This window comes from Engystomops pustulosus, chromosome 5 (genome assembly GCF_040894005.1).
Source record: "Engystomops pustulosus chromosome 5, aEngPut4.maternal, whole genome shotgun sequence".
Taxonomy (NCBI): Eukaryota; Metazoa; Chordata; class Amphibia; order Anura; family Leptodactylidae; genus Engystomops; species Engystomops pustulosus.
Genome location: NC_092415.1, coordinates 84933655 through 84950143, shown reverse-complemented (window position 1 = coordinate 84950143; position 16489 = coordinate 84933655). Strand labels below are relative to the sequence as shown.

At 39.9% G+C, this 16489-nt stretch overlaps 2 protein-coding genes across 3 annotated transcripts in view; both read right to left on the bottom strand.

Annotated features, from left to right (window-relative positions):
- Positions 1-8812, bottom strand: part of LOC140133016 (uncharacterized) — a 60504-nt gene extending 51692 nt beyond the window's left edge. For both annotated transcript variants that reach the window (XM_072152549.1, XM_072152550.1), the window contains exons 1-2: positions 8548-8812; positions 4182-4290 (exon numbers count right to left, since the gene is read on the bottom strand). In XM_072152549.1, coding sequence (XP_072008650.1) covers positions 4182-4290; positions 8548-8568 — 130 coding nt within the window. In that variant the 5' untranslated portion in view covers positions 8569-8812. The remainder of the gene's footprint in view (positions 1-4181; positions 4291-8547) is intronic.
- Positions 8813-12471: 3659 nt separating this feature from the next.
- Positions 12472-16489, bottom strand: part of SNRNP48 (small nuclear ribonucleoprotein U11/U12 subunit 48) — a 33469-nt gene continuing 29451 nt past the window's right edge. Inside the window, exon 10 of the mRNA XM_072152548.1 lies at positions 12472-12598. The gene's annotated coding sequence lies outside the window, so the exon portion shown is untranslated. The remainder of the gene's footprint in view (positions 12599-16489) is intronic.

Genomic DNA, 16489 nt, shown 5'->3' with positions numbered 1-16489 from the left:
GTGCCTTTAACAGAGTGATGGAGTACTGAGATGCTTTGGGAGGAAACCACAGGAGGTAGATCGCCATCCTGGATGCAGAGGGCAGGCTGGGAGGTAGCTGTGTCCTAATAGGAAGCTTCAGCTCGTCCTGGAGTGCTTCAGGTATCACCCTTGAAGGTAGGATGATACCCCTTTCCTCACTATACTAGCTAATCTATTAGCTCCACTCTTCAGAGGTAGGGGCTAGGCTCTTCCTGCTCTTATCTGGTATGCTGGCTGAATAGATACTGGACTGGGGTACCCAGTCTGCTTCTCTTCTCATCTAAGCTAGGCTAAACTAATCTCTAGCTGGTGTCCTGCAGACCCTCAGGTCTGACCAGGACTGGTCTCTTCTCCCTCCTGAGAGAGACTCCTCTCAGAGTGTTCTCTAGAACATTCCTGGCCAGGGGTTTTGTAACTCCTCTGGTCAGGTGGTGGCTGCTCCTCCAATCACATCTCAGCTTACAGAGGACAAGATATAACACAGATCATGGGTTGACAGATCTAGCATCATACAAAACACTTAACTCCTGCCCTGCCAGGCAGGAGCTACCACTGCAATGTCCCCTGTGTGATGTGATGACATGCTGTGGGGCTTATTCGCAAGCACTCCTTCGCCATTGCATCGGCGAGGGTGTTGCATATACAATATACGTGATTTAAACTAAATCCTCATAATGAAAAGAAACTGATACTAATTGTACAGTATGGTAGTACTCTTTGACATCTTACTGCTGCTTACCATCATAGAATCCACTAAGAATTCTTGAATGTGCCTGAGGTGGTCTCATGAAAGTGTACCACCATCTGTCAATAGATTCAAGCTTGGCTGAAAAGGGCATTAGGGTTGAAGAACTACTCACATTTATCTGTCACTCTTGTGTGTGGGTCTTCTGCAGGTTGTACTCTCATACTAAGAAGATGCTGAATTCTATCGGGGTCATTTCAGTCGGTAGTCTCAACAGTGCTGTATGGCTAGACTGCTGGTTGAATCTACCTTGAACGGCTCTCTGCAAACTTTGCTCGGAACCAGCAAAGGGTTAACAGTCTCATTCTCTGAGCTCTACTCCTTTTACTTGGAGAGGACTCCCTACTCTAATAAACTCCATGTCTGGGCTTTCCTGATTGCTGGTTAAAGATTTTCTTGCTAGCTCTCTTGTCTGCTCTTTGCTTGCTATACGTCAATTTTTTTGCTTTTTCAATATTTGGCTTATGTTCTTGACTTTTCTTTATATATGATTCTGTATTTTATATGCTATCCCAGTTTTGACCCAGATTGTTGACCTCCCCTTTAACTTTTTTGTTTGTCTGTTTTGTTACATGTCCACACTTCCAGCACAGGGACGCACTGTCTTCGTGGTTGCCCCATATAGCCTATGAAATGCAGAGGTAAGCAGTCATGGTTGTTGGAGGGATGGAGTTTTAGGGCTAACTGTCCTGTCTGTAGTCAACATTACAGTATGTTAAAGAATCAAAAATGTACATGTCAGGTTAGATTTTAGAGACCCAGTCATCCTTGTTTTTACTTTCAACAAATGTGATTGCTGTAATTAGAATAAATGGCTTTTAACACTGGTTAATTTCCCTTATGTCAAATGGCAGACTCCATGTAATGGGCAAAATAATTGGCAGTAATAATTTAGACCAGGCATGCGTCATTCAAGAGAACATGTCAGGAGACCATGCACATCAGAGAGGAGTTGTGAAACTAAACACAGTTGTAGACACACACTATAATATGTGTGAGTAATTTATACATAAATATCATACTCATAAAACCTCTAGGCAGGTCTACAGCCACATACAGCCAAAATGTTTATGTTTATATAATAAATATAATTTATTTATATACATCTCATAGAATTGCGGCAGCACTCTTAAAAAACTCAAATTACTCAGGTGCACATCCCAGGACTTGGACCAAGGCCATTTTTTACTATATATATATATATATATATATATATTCGGGATGGGTGAAACCACCGGATCACCGTGGGAGGTGGTACTAGCCAACACCTTTGACCGGAGACTAAGTGGCACCTGGTCTTCACCAGAGCCCGCCGCAAAGAGGGATGGACTTGCTGCGGCAGGGTACCACCAGGTGCGACTAGCCCGCGGTGGTCGAGGCACCTTAGCGAAAGACAGTCTCGTGGTCAGGTCCAGGCACAGGGTCAAGAGGGACTCTGGTAACACAGGACACAGGACACAGGAGCAGGAATACGTGGGTGAAGGAACGCAGGAAACACAGGAATACACAGGAAGGCAGGAGACACAGGAACGCAGGAGACGCAGGAGACACAGGAACGCAGGATAATCGCTAGGGAGCTTTTTCTAAGGCTGTGAGGCACAAAGATCTTGCAGGGTGAGATGGGAGAGGCAGGTTTCAGCGACAATTAATGGTGCGCTGGCCCTTTAATTTTCTTCAGCCGCCAAAAGCCAGTGTCTGGAATCAGCACCTTTTCTAGTTAAGGCCACAATGGGAGATATGAGGGAAGAGAAGTGAGGAATGAATTGCTGGTAATAATTTGCAAAGCCCAGGAATCTCTGTAAGGCACGAAGTCCTACTGGGCGAGGCCACTGAAGTACCGCAGACAACTTGGTTGGATCCATCTGTAGGCCTTCATTGGAGATGATGTATCCGAGAAATGGAAGGCTCTTCTGATGGAACTGGCACTTCTCCAGTTTGGTATAGAGACAATTGTCCCTTAGGCACCTAAGAACTTGCTGTACGCGGACTTGATGAGACTCCAGATTAGCAGAGAAGACCAAGATGTCATCTAAGTAGACTACGACACAGGTGTATATCAGGTCTCTGAAGATCATTAACAAATTCCTGAAATACTGCAGGCGCATTGCACAGTCCAAAGGCATGACCAGGTACACAAAGTTCCCATCTCGGGTGTTAAAGGCGATCTTCCACTCATAGCCCTCCTGGATGCGGATAAGATTATATGCCCCTCTAATATGGGACTGGAGTCTAAGTGGCACCTGGCCTTCACCAGAGCCTGCCGCAAAGCGGGATGCACTCGCTGCGGCAGGGTACCGCCAGGTCATTCCACCAGGTGCGACTAGCCCGCGGTTGGCAGGCGAGGTCAAGGTACCTTAGCGGAAGACAGTCTCGTGGTCAGGTCCAGGCACAGGGTCAAGAGGGACTCTGGTAACACGACAACACAGGACTCAGGAGCAGGAATACATGGGTGCAGGAACGCAGGAAACACAGGAATACACAGGAAGGCAGGAGACACAGGAACGCAGGAGACGCAGGAGACATAGGAGACACAGGAACACAGGATAATCGCTAGGGAGCTTTTTCTAAGGCTGTGAGGCACAAACATCTGTCAGGGTGTGATGGGAGAGGCAGGTTTAAATAGCCTTCTGGGCCAATTAATGGTATGCTGGGCCTTTAAATTTCCTGAAGCCGTCGTGCGCCCCAGGACACGAGGATGTGCGCGCACGGAGCGAGTCCGGGACTCGGGAGCGGGGACAGGGGACATACGCTGACGCTGCACCTGCAGGGAGCAAGGGGCACGGTTGAGCCTGCGACCTGCGATATGGATCGCGGGAACACCCGTGACATATATAAATATATAAAGTCAAAACAAGGAAAGCAGATGCTGAGGGATATCAATCTTTATTACCAATTTGACATGCTTGTGCAGCGCTGCGTAATCTGTGTGCGCTATATAAATAAAGAATTATTATTATTATTTATTATTTATTGAATAATCAAAAAGGACTATTAAAAACATTTAAAAACCCAAAGAAAAGAATTCATTTGGGTGCAGAACACAAATTCCCCTTGAGAGATCATAAATATAATAAAGACCCAATTCTGTAAATACACATCAGAATAAGTGAAAGTACAGTATTTCAACATATCACATAGGGACTGAGAAATTAATTGAACAGGCAAGTGCCCTCTATATTAATTCAATAGTACATAGTATTATACAGTCCCTAATAATAATTGTGAAAAAACATGTGTAAAAGAACAGATCGGTTACATTACCAGGAAAGTAGTCCAACACAGGGGAGTAAAGATGCCCATCTTTACTCCCCTGTGTTGGACTACTTTCCTGGTAATGTAACCTGGTAATGTTACATATTTTTTATGTAACACATGTCGTTTTCTGCTAATACCTTTCCTTCACGATGAAATTTACCTGAATGATCTCCTGAATACTCCTGTCCTTGACTCTGAAGTAATTGTGCAGCAAGCAGTGAACACATAAACAGCCACATTCCAATATGTTTCCTTTTTCCACACATTGTCTGGAAGCAAAGGTAAAGCAGCATGTGAATAAAGACAACAACAGTAATATATAAATATTATAAAACAAAAAGTTGGTGTAATTCCACTTTTAAATTTGCAATTCTGTAGTTAATTCAGTAATTAGTGGCAATAAATGAATGATCCATGAACATACAAAACTATGACCAGATATAACCCCTCCCACAATACATTATTTCTATAGGTATAGGGTCTGATGTCTCATGTTTCATAGTCTGCTCCACTGCATTCTGTGCCACAAGTGTTGCCCTATGTGGATATTAACACCAGACTTAAGACTTAAGAACACCAGACATACAGACAACCCCTAGTCACAAATGGACCTCTGGTAATTGGTAATTTACTGTACTGTAGTCCTAAATTACAATAAACAGATATAATAGTTATCACTGATGTCTACAATTAAGCTTTATTGTTATGTCAATACAACATTTTTAAAATTCAATTGTCACAGAGACCAAAAAAAAATTTTCTGGAGTTACAATGATAAAATATACAGTTCCGACTTACATACAAACTCAACTTAAGAACAAACCTACAGAACCTATCTTGTATGTAACCCGGGGACTGCCTGTATATGTATTCAGTGACAAACGTCCCAGGAATACATAAAAAGGAAACTTTTACTATCCCCTTGTTTTCCTTCCCCCATAATTCCTCAAAGACTGAGGCATGACATTTTGCATAGTTCCACCAGATACATTCTAAGTCTGTCTCCTATGAAGCAGACATGTTTCTTTGTTCTAGGTAAAAACCATGCTAAAGTAAAACACAGATTGTTTTCATGAGAAGCCAGCCAAGCAAAACCAACAAGTAAATGCAAACCTATGAGCAGATAGCTGGGGTTTTATTTGGATTAGAATAACATTTGTAGCTATCATCCGTTTTATAGCTGAAATGTAAATAAAAAAAGAAGCTGAGCTACTCTTCCAAGTGTTGGTGACTATGCAAAGGACGGAACCTTCATCTTCTTGCTGCATCTTAAGTATAAATGGTAATCGGTGTGGGGTCTGGGTGACGAACCATGGGACACCCCTGCCAGAATCACACTCAGTTCTGTGTGCAGCAGAAAAAATAACTACTTTCTGTCGTGGTTTTTAGATAGTAAAGGTTGAATTCCTTATTTAGAATCTGCTGTTGATTCTAGACACAGTGTAAATGCATAGTACTTAAAGACCAAGTCTTAAAAATCACATTGGTGATATCTGTGATGAAAAATTGACTTCTACTGGTTCCAAACCCCTTTACTCAGAGATTTAACTGGATAGATGACTTAATAGGCTTTTGAATGTTTTATTAGGCTTCCCATAACCCAAATTGACAATCAGTGCCCTGGGTGACATGCACAGCATTTGTGCTCAAGTCCTGGGTGCCTGAAGGGGATAAGAGGCCCTTCTACCACTTAATACTAATACAGTATTATGTCTTGGTCAAGGTAGATGCTGTTTTTTTTTTACAAAGTATTTACTAGGAGGCTGATATCTCAAAGTGGAGTTTGTACACTACAGAACTCATTCCTTCAATGTGATTTTTTTCAAATGTGTCTGGAACTGTCCAGATAATTTTAGAGAATTATACCATAAAATGGGCAGTATCTTCAAACTCACTAGCTAGACCCTAAATATTGCTGAAAATATCAGTAAACATGGCCAATAAATGACTGTAGACACTTGTGCTGACAGTGTTTTTTATATCACCTGAGACTGAAGTGTGCATAGACTAAAAGCTCTGGCACCTAAAAAGCCATTGTTACCTATTATTAAATTGCAATTTCTTCTTAATAATTAGGCACATTTCAGCCCTAATTGCTTATTTACACAACAATAAAAACCAGTCATGTATGGTATAGGGTCAGCACACATCTAGGACCTTATGATCATAGTCAGTCTCATTACTGTACATGAAACCAGGAGTATCTCACAAGAGCAACAATTTTACTATGGGTTATTCAAACACAGGCATTTCAATGGAGGCATTTCATTCTGCTTTGGAGACAGTTTGCTCGCCAGAACATGTGAAACAGCGCCTAGGTGTAAAAGGTATCCAAATATTTTATGTTTCAGTAATACAGTCATTTTCTTCTCAACTTTAAGAATGAAACAGTTTAGTCAGGCAACTGTACATGGAATATGAAAGCAATAAATTGATGCATTATATGTGACAATATTATTTAGAATGTGATAGAATGAACAACTATTACAATATAAGACTCTTTCCAATTCATTTAGATCCCTTGTACAGGCAGTCCCCTACTTAAGAACACTCAACTTACATACGACCCCTAGTTACAAACGGTAATTTATTGTACTTTAGTCCTAGGCTATAATAAACAGCTATAACAGTTATCACAAGTGTCTGTAATGAAGATTTTTTGTTAATCCTGGTTCTTATGACAACCCAACATTTTTAAAATCCAAGAGACCAAAAAAGTTATGGCTGGGATTAAAATGATAAAATATACAGTTCCGACTTACATACAAATTCAACTTAAGAACAAACCTACAGACCCTATCTTGTATGTAACCCGGGGACTGCCTGTACTGAAAAATAAAAAGCAATGAGTATAGCCTTCAAGTTTATTTTAATTTGTTTAGCATATATATATATTTTTTTTAAATACACTTACGTTACAAAAATCAACCTGATTATTCATGCATAAAACTATAGGACTGTCGAATTGTAAAGTTGGTACCGCTGTTAAAAAGGGGGGCAACATTGGGGACAGGAACCTATCAGTTTAACATTGCTTGTAAGGAAATACAGGCGGTCCCCTACTTAAGGACACCCGACTTACAGACAACCCATAGTTACAGACGGACCCCTCTGCCCACTGTGACCTCTGGTGAAGCTCTCTGGATGCTTTAAAATAGTCCCAGATTGCAATAATAAGCTTAAAATTGTCTGCAATGAAGCTTTATTGATAATTCTTGGTCCTATTACAGCAAAAAAATTTGAAACTCCAATTGTCACTGGGGCAAAAAAAAAAATTGTCGGGAACTACAATGATAAAATATACAGTTTCGACTTACATACAAATTCAACTTAAGAACAAACCTACAGTCCCTATCTTGTATGTAACCCGGGGACTGCCTGTATTTGAGAGGTTCCTCAGGGATTGTATCCTAGAGATTCTTAATGATAATAACTTTATAACACAGCATCAGCATGGATATAGGAATGGTAGGTCCAGGCACATGAATCTGATGAGTTACTATGAAGAAGTTAATTGTAGTCTAGATCTGAGATAGGTGCTGGATGTTGTAAATATGGAATTTCCAAGGCATTTGATATTGTGCGATAAAAAAGTTTGTTACATAAAATGAAAAAGCTTTGAAATAGGGGAATTATGTGTTGTTGGGTTAACTATTGCTTAGTGGTAAAAAAAAAAAAAAAAAAAAAAGAGGGATCTTATTTAGGGTTTTTCCCACTATACATGTACATTTTTTCTCCACAGGATAGTGCTTATTGCAGGGGAAGGGAAGAGGGTGCGTGACAACTTTTAAGACCCCCTTAATCGCAGAACAGGGCAAAACAATACAGAGATATTTTGCATTACATTATTACACCTAGGTTTTTAATAATACTTCACTAGAACACGCTGTTACAGAAGATGTTGTGATGTTTGAGATACTGTACACTATCCCCACACAGGAACCCAAGATCTTCTTTCGAAAATATTCAGCTATGGAAAGTAACTTTTTAGGAAGGGACTTTGATTCTATGTCACTAAGGATATGTTTTCCTCACTATGATCCCTCCCTATTATGGATCCTCTGATCAACACTGTAGGATTAATAGGTAGATAGAAAGGTAGGACTCGATGGACTAACTTCTTTATTAAACCATATCTACTATGTTATCATTCCTGAAACACATAACTTAAATTTCACACTTATATCTCATTATTATATTTGTATTGATTGAATTTAAGGCTGAAAAATATGCATTATAAAATTGGACACAATCACAGGCAATCCTCTTATATCTATATATTGTCCATAATTTCCTAGCACTAAATGTATTAATACATAAAATCAATTATAGAATAAGTTTACAAAAAAGGAATTCACAACAAAATCAATCACATAGTGTTTGCTGATGCTTTGTATTTTAACATCTACTCTGTACATGCTATAAAACATATGTTGCACATGTATGATTTGCACACAGTATGTAGTGCATGGAAATACTTAAATAAAAATTGCACTGGTTTCCCAAAAGTAAAATCCATTACTTACCTTCAAACTGGGTGAAATCATGATACTAGGGTAACCCAAGGCAATTTCACTTAAAACTTGGATTTTGTAAACCTTCTTTTCTAGAAAACATGTGTTGCACTCATTCTATCAATCTACTGGATCCTCTATATCCTTTGAATTGACTTTTGGCAATGTGTCAGAGCATTGAAGAGACAGGTCTTTACTGCAGTATGTCAAAGGCCTTCTGCATTTTACTGAGGTCTGCTGAGCTTAGATTATCATGGGTACCCAATTTGGTGAGAAATACCTGACCTAGCAAATATCTCTACAAATGGTAAGTTCTCAATGTTAGCCCTTCACTCCTTTTCACAGACAGTAAGATTTATGAGATGACTTACCCATGTGAAATATCATGCATCTCTAAAAGTGCCACCTGCGTGAGAAGAGAGTCTCGGGTTTCAGGCTCTTTTTTTTTTACTATGCAAGTTATCCAAGTTAACTATTTTAATTAACTATTTAAATTAAATTTAATGTAGAATGTGTAAAAGTTGCTTTTAATTTTCAGTTGAGTCTTTAAGAACATTACCTTCTTCATGACTATAAGTTGGATGCCAACCCTTGAAGGTTCCTCAAATGTCTACAAAGATAAAAATTCATGCCACTCCTCTGTCTTTATCTCTTCCACCTAATTAACACAATGATGTGTCATATATGATCCCATCAGTGGTGCTGGAGCCCCCTGTCTAGAAAGTAAATTGGAGAAAGAGGCAGTTTGCTTTGATGAAAAAAGAAGGCTTCCCTTATATTACTGGAGTATGGATTATGATTTAATTATATTTTTCATAATAATCCTATCTACACACATGACGTGGACTCTACATTAAACTCTTGCTAAAATCTATCAGAATATCTGTGGTAAACCTACATGATTCTGAGAATTTCTCCTCAACTTTTAAAAAAGGAAAAATCCACTAAGGACCCATTGACATGCAGCATTTCTCAGCAGAGATTTCACAACATGTATACAGTAGATATTACATTCATTTTACAATACAGGCGGTCCCCTACTTAAGGACACCGGACTTACAGACGACCCATAGTTACAAATGGACCTCTCTGCCCCCTGTGACCTCAGGTGAAGCTCTCTGGATGCTTTACTATAGTCCCAGGCTGCAATAATCAGCTGTAAGATGTCTTTAATGAAGCTTTATTGATTATCCTTGTACGCAACCCAGGGACTGCCTGTATATATAAATCACAACATATTGGATCTTAGGGCCCACCATTTCATAGCTACATGTACAGTTTGTTACATAGTTTATCCATATAATTGTATGAATACGGCAGATTGTTGAGATTCTGTATGCTGAATATCTGGCCGGTGTTATGTCTGGAAAAACTGGGTATATGCCCAGGGCCCTCTGTGTGTGTAATTTTGTGGGCAGAGGATGTATTGTTCCTTTAATAACCCTTGGTTGAATGCCCCGGAGAAGATGTTTATCATCTATCTCTTGTCTATATATCTGTCTGTCTAGTTATTTATCTCCTATAATTTGTCTATTTCCTATCTCTATATATGTCTATCTAACCATTTATCTTTCTAGATTTTTGTCTATTTTTCTATATTTTCTATTTACCTCCCAACTATTATGTATCTATCAGCCTATCTTTTATCTCTCTTATACTGTATCTATCTCTCATATCTATCTGTATTCTATCATCGAACTATCTATGTATAATCTATCGTATATACTTGAATATATATAAAAAAAAAGTGCCGTAAAACCTAAACTTGGCTTATACTGGAGTTAAAAAAAAAAAAAAAGAAAGTCACTACTCACATTTCCGACGCCCTCGCCGGTCTTCTCTGAGATCTGTCTGGCAGGTCCATACGTCAGAGCCTGTGTGCCGCTGCTAGACGGATCGCAGAGAAGACCAGCGGGGGCTTCGGAAAGGTGAGTGTTGGCTTGGTATAATGATGTGAATACCAGTTATGCCGGCAATGTATCACGCGCTGTAGCTTACCGCCTGCAGCTTATCCAGTCACATGTGCCGGATCACGTGATACCACAGGGGGAGGTGGATAGTGACTCATCTTAATGGCTACATGACACTACCAATGCTGGATGCATCCGCATATAGCTATTGGTTAACACAGGCTTATACAGTCTGGCTTATTCGAACAACAAGATTAAAAAAAAAATTAACCTACAAATAATTCTTGCCAAACAAGCAAATAAATATTAGTTCATATTTTATTCAATTCATGTACAAAAAAAATCAAGAAAAAAAGGGGGGTCATGAAAATAAAGTATATGTATGGGAAAACATACAGGGGACAATTCATATATAATATAATAAAAGATATATCTTTAATGTTACAATGTGTACTGAACTGAATACCCCAATATAGACGAAGATAAACAATGTGTGATAAATAATGAACAGTGACCATAACCAAATACAGGCAGTCCCCGGGTTACATACAAGATAGGGACTGTAGGTTTGTTCTTAAGTTGAATTTGTATGTAAGTCGAAACTGTATATTTTATCATTGTAGTTCCCGACAATTTTTTTTTTTGCCCCAGTGACAATTGGAGTTTCAAATTTTTTTGCTGTAATAGGACCAAGAATTATCAATAAAGCTTCATTGCAGACAATTTTAAGCTGATTATTGCAGTCTGGGACTATTTTAAAGCATCCAGAGAGCTTCACCAGAGGTCACAGTGGGCAGAGGGGTCTGTCTGTAACTATGGGTTGTCTGTAAGTCAGGTGCCCTTAAGTAGGGGACCGCCTGTATGTGCATTACCATTAAAGGGGCCACCACAATACAAAAAAAAAATTCAAAAATGCAATATATAAAAGCTACAAACCTTAACCACACATTCATACACATTGGGCCCCAATTCATACATAATTTATCACACATTTGGCAACAGTTTAATCATCATATAGATATTCATATCCCAGAATATATTTAAAAATTATAACAATCAATATGTGTACAGAAACAAAAAAGTCAAAGTCAGCACAATGTTGTATACTATGCTGTTTTCTATTTGAATAATATGTGTAAATATACTATATACAGGTAGTCCCCGGGTTACGTACAAGATAGGGTCTGGAGGTTTGTTCTTAAGTTGAATTTGTATGCAAGTCGAAACTGTATATTTTATAATTGAAGTTCTAGACAAATTTTTTTCTTTTGTCCCAGTGACAATTGGAGTTTCAAAATTTTTGCTGTAATGGTACCAAGGATAATCAATAAAGCTTCATTACAGACACCTTACAGCTGATCATTGCAGTCTGGGACTATAGTAAAGCATCCAGAGAGCTTCATCAGAGGTCACAGTGGGCTGAGGGGTCCGTCTGTAACTATGGGTTGTCTGTAAGTCGGGTGTCCTTAAGTAGGGGACTGCCTGTATATATATATATATATATATCTTAAAGGGGTTGTCCCATTTCAGCAAATAAATGTTATTGTTTCAATATACTTTTTGTATCAATTCTTTACTGTATTCTAGATCTCTGCTTGCTGTCATGCTATAAAAAGCTTCATTGCTCTGTGATACTAACATGCTGTGCACCTGTGTGACCTTTTCTGTCCATTGAAGCTTTTTATAGCAGGACAGAAAACAGAGATCTAGAAAACAGCGAAGAATGGATACAGAAAGTATATTGGAAAATTGTATAACTTTTCCTTATACAAACAATAACATACATTTTCTGAAATTGGAATACCCCCTTTAACGTTTCCATATTGTAATAATCATTTCATTAATACATATATACTGCTTCAATCATAATGACCATATAAATGGTTTATAAAGGGGAATTATACAAAAAAAATATAAAAATATTTGTAAATAAAGTAAATAGTGCAAAAATATTGTGCAAATTAATCTGTGTGCAAAAAAGGCAACATCATCTTATAGGGTAGTAGTCCATACTATCCACAGATAATACTTCTAAAAAATTCATCCCAGTTTCTGAAAAAAATTTTCGTAGTAAATATTCACAGTTGATATCATCACAGTAGATATTCACAATTCATGTTATCATCACTCCCCTCGAAGGAAAATAATCAAACCTTCAAAAACATAAAAATAGGAAAAAAAAATTAATATAAATAATAATAACAAATACTACAACCAATGTTTGGAATCACAATCATGAAAGCTTTTGAAGTGCTTTGGCAATGTTTTAGTTTCTCAATATCAAACTCTTTAATTATTGTTTTCACGTATCTGAAGTTCTCTCTTAGTCATTCCAATATATAATTTGGTGTGTGATAATAATTTTTGATAATATACAGGGACCCTTTTGGTAAATAGTTTCCCTTGCAATTGCTTGTTTGGTTATAAGATGAAAAATTAGTCTGACATGGATTAAAGACATACTCATAGTCCTAGTGGAGAGGCCAATTGGCTATAGATATCATGGGCACTAAACAACTTTTGAAATGCTCATAAATCTTTGCATAACGCTAAAAGCTGGCAGTGGCCAGGTGTAGCATAAGTACTTACAGCCATATAGATGAATGGGACTCAATACAAGATACAACCCAGGATATCCATATCACATGTGGCAGGGCGATGATCCCATGCCACCATAATTACTATTTCACCCCTTAGAAGAAATTACTATATATACTCGAGTATAAGCCGACCCGAGTATAAGACAAGACCCCTAATTTTATCAACAAAAACTGGGAAAAACCTATTGACTCGAGTATAAGCCAAGGGTGGGAAATGCATTGGTCACAGTCTCCCAGTATATAGCCAACCAGCTCCCTGTAGTATATAGCCAGCCCCCAGTAGTATATAGCCAGACAGCCCCCAGTAGTATATAGCCATCCCCAGTAGTAAATAGCCAGCCAGCCCCCTGTAGTATAGTCAGCCAGCCCCCAGTAGTATACAACCAGCCAGTCCTCACTAGTATACAGCCAGCCAGCCCCGAGTAGTATACAGCCAGCTAGCCCGCAGTAGTATAAAGACAGCCCGCCCACCACATAAAAAAAACAAACTTACATACTCACCCTCCGGCACCCAGAAGCTCGTCGCAGCTCCCGATCCTCGTTGCAGTTCCTGGCGGCTCCTCTTCAGTCTTCTCTCTGCGGCATTAGCCCACAGAGATGCTTCCTTATGATCTGCGGCCACAACACTATGATGCGGCGGTGATGCGCAAGACAGTGGGGCAGATTTATCAAGTGTCTGAAAGTCAGAATATTTCTAGTTGCCCATGGCAACCAATCACAGCTCCCCTTTAAAATATTCATGAGCACTGGTAAAATGAAAGCTTAGCTGTGATTGGTTGCCATGGGCAACTGGAAATATTCTGACTTTCAGACACTTGATAAATCTGGCCCAGTGTCTCTGCTGGTTAATGGAGAGAAGACCGACCTTGACTCTCTTGACTTTTTCATGTTCAGGCCAAAGGATGGAAGGACAATCTCCTGGTGCCTGTGGAAATTAGACATCATTTTAGGAGAAAACGCTGGGTCAAGAGCAATGATTATCATCTAATACTTTTGGATACGGTTCTTTAATGGATATCGCTTGCAATTCCTCTAGTCTTTTAGCAGTTGTTATGGCCACAAGGAATGTGGTCTTGAGTGTTAGAGATTTAATGCTAGATTCTTGGAGTGGTTCAAAAGGCTCTATGCAATGGGATGGGAGCATTGAAGAAACAACCCAGGGCCGGAACCTGAAACCTTCAGGGTACTTCTTTTGAACTCTTATCCAATCCTGCTTGTAAGAATTCCAGGATCTGTAAAATATTACCGTATATACTCGTGTATAAGTCGAGTTTTTCAGCACAAAAAATGTGCTGAAAAACCTCATCTCGGCTTATACACGAGTCAATAATACGCAACAGAATAAAAAAAATAAATAATACTCACCTTCCGGCTCTCAGTCCTCGGCGGCGGCTCCCGGTCCTCGGCAGCAGCTCCCGATCCTCTGCGGCGGCTTCTATCTTCTATCTTCACGTGCCGGCAGTCGCGTCTATGCGACTTGCCGGCGGGCGCACAATATGATGTAGCGGTGTCGCCGCTGATGACGTCATCAGCGGCGACACTGCCGCATCGAACTGTGCGCCCGCCGGCAAGTCGCATGGACGCGACTTCCGGCACGTGAAGATAGAAGGCGCCGCAGAGGATCGGGATCTGCCACTAAGCATCAAAGGTGAGTATCGTCGGAGGGTATTAAGTTTATTTTTTTATTATTCGTTAGGCATACTGAGGGCAGGCTGTATACTTTTTGGGGCAGGCTGTATACTTTTTGGGGGCAGGCTGTATACTTTTTGGGGGCAGGCTGTATACTTCATGGGGGCAGGCTGATTGTATACTACTTGGGACAGGCTGTATACTACAGGGTCTGGCTGGTTGTATACTACACCCTCGGCTTATACTCGAGTCGATAGGTTTTCCCTTTTTTGTGGTAAAATTAGGGGTCTCGGCTTATACTCGGGTCGGCTTGTACTCGAGTATATACGGTAGGTTTATTCTGGTTACAGAAAGACAGAAACTTTTTCCAAATCTTTAAGTAAATTGCAGAGGTAGCTCACTTTCTACTTGCCTTTATGGTCTGGATAACTTTTAAAGATAGACCTTTGGATTTAAAGAGAACCCATCATGCAAAATAACCCCCCTGAACTAAATATATTTTCATAAACTGCCATTAGAGAGCATTGCCTCTATCCCTTCATTGTCCCTCTACATGCCTGTAAACCTAAGCAATGAGGTCCTAAAGCTGTATGCAAATGACCTGTGAAATGTCCAATGAAGCATTAGCATTAGAGATGAGCGAACATACTCGTCCGAACTTGATGCTCGATCGAGCATTAGCGTACTCGTAACTGCTCGTTGCTCGGACGAGTATTTCGCCCGCTCGAGAAAATGGCAGCTCCCGCCGTTTTGCTTTTAGGCGGCCAGAAACAGAGCCAATCACAAGCCAGGAGACTCTGCACTCCACCCAGCATGACGTGGTAACCTTACACATCGATAGCAGTGGTTGGCTGGCCAGATCAGGTGACCCTGGGATAGACTAGCCGCTGCCCGCGCTGCTCGGATCATTCTCTGTCTGGATGCCGCTAGGGAGAGAGCTGCTGCTGGTCAGGGAAAGCGTTAGGGTGTTCTATTAGCTTACTGTTAGGCAGGAGTGATTCTACAACAGCCCTTCTTAGGGCTACAACAACGTTATCCTTTTTTTTTTTATTTGCTTGTGGCTGGGCTTGCTGGCATTAGTAGTGCAGCTAGTACCATATTGTGAGGAATTAGCAGGGGGACTTGCTACCGTTGTGTTTAGCTCTTAGTGACACACATATCCACCTCAAACACCAAAGTGGGAAAATTTATTAGGGGTTTGATTTCAATTAGGCACAGTCTGCCATTTTCTTTTTATTTTACGTTTATTTTTTTAATAACTCAGCGTCATCTCATCTGGCATAGTAGTGTGCTTTAATACTTGGCTAGAAAATAGCCATAGGAGAATCCAAACGGCTTACTTACGCCTACAGTAGCGTTATATATATTTGATTTCTGGTTGATCTGCTGGTGGCTGTAGTTGTTGCAGTGCATCTACTAGCAAATTGTGAGCAATTTGGAGTGAGACTTGCGACCACTGTGTTTTGCGCTTAGTGACGCACATATCCATCGCAAAGACCGAAGTGGGAAAATTTATTAGGGCCCGGGGTTGGATTTCAATTAGGCACAGTCTGCCATTTCCTTTTTTATTTTACGTTTATTTTTTTCATAACTCAGCGTCATCTCATCTGGCATAGTAGTGTGCTTTAATACTTGGCTAGAAAATAGCCATAGGAGAATCCAAACGGCTTACTTACGCCTACAGTAGCGTTATATATATTTGATTTCTGGTTGATCTGCTGGTGGCTGTAGTTGTTGCAGTGCATCTACTAGCAAATTGTGAGCAATTTGGAGTGAGACTTGCGACCACTGTGTTTTGCGCTTAGTGACGCACAT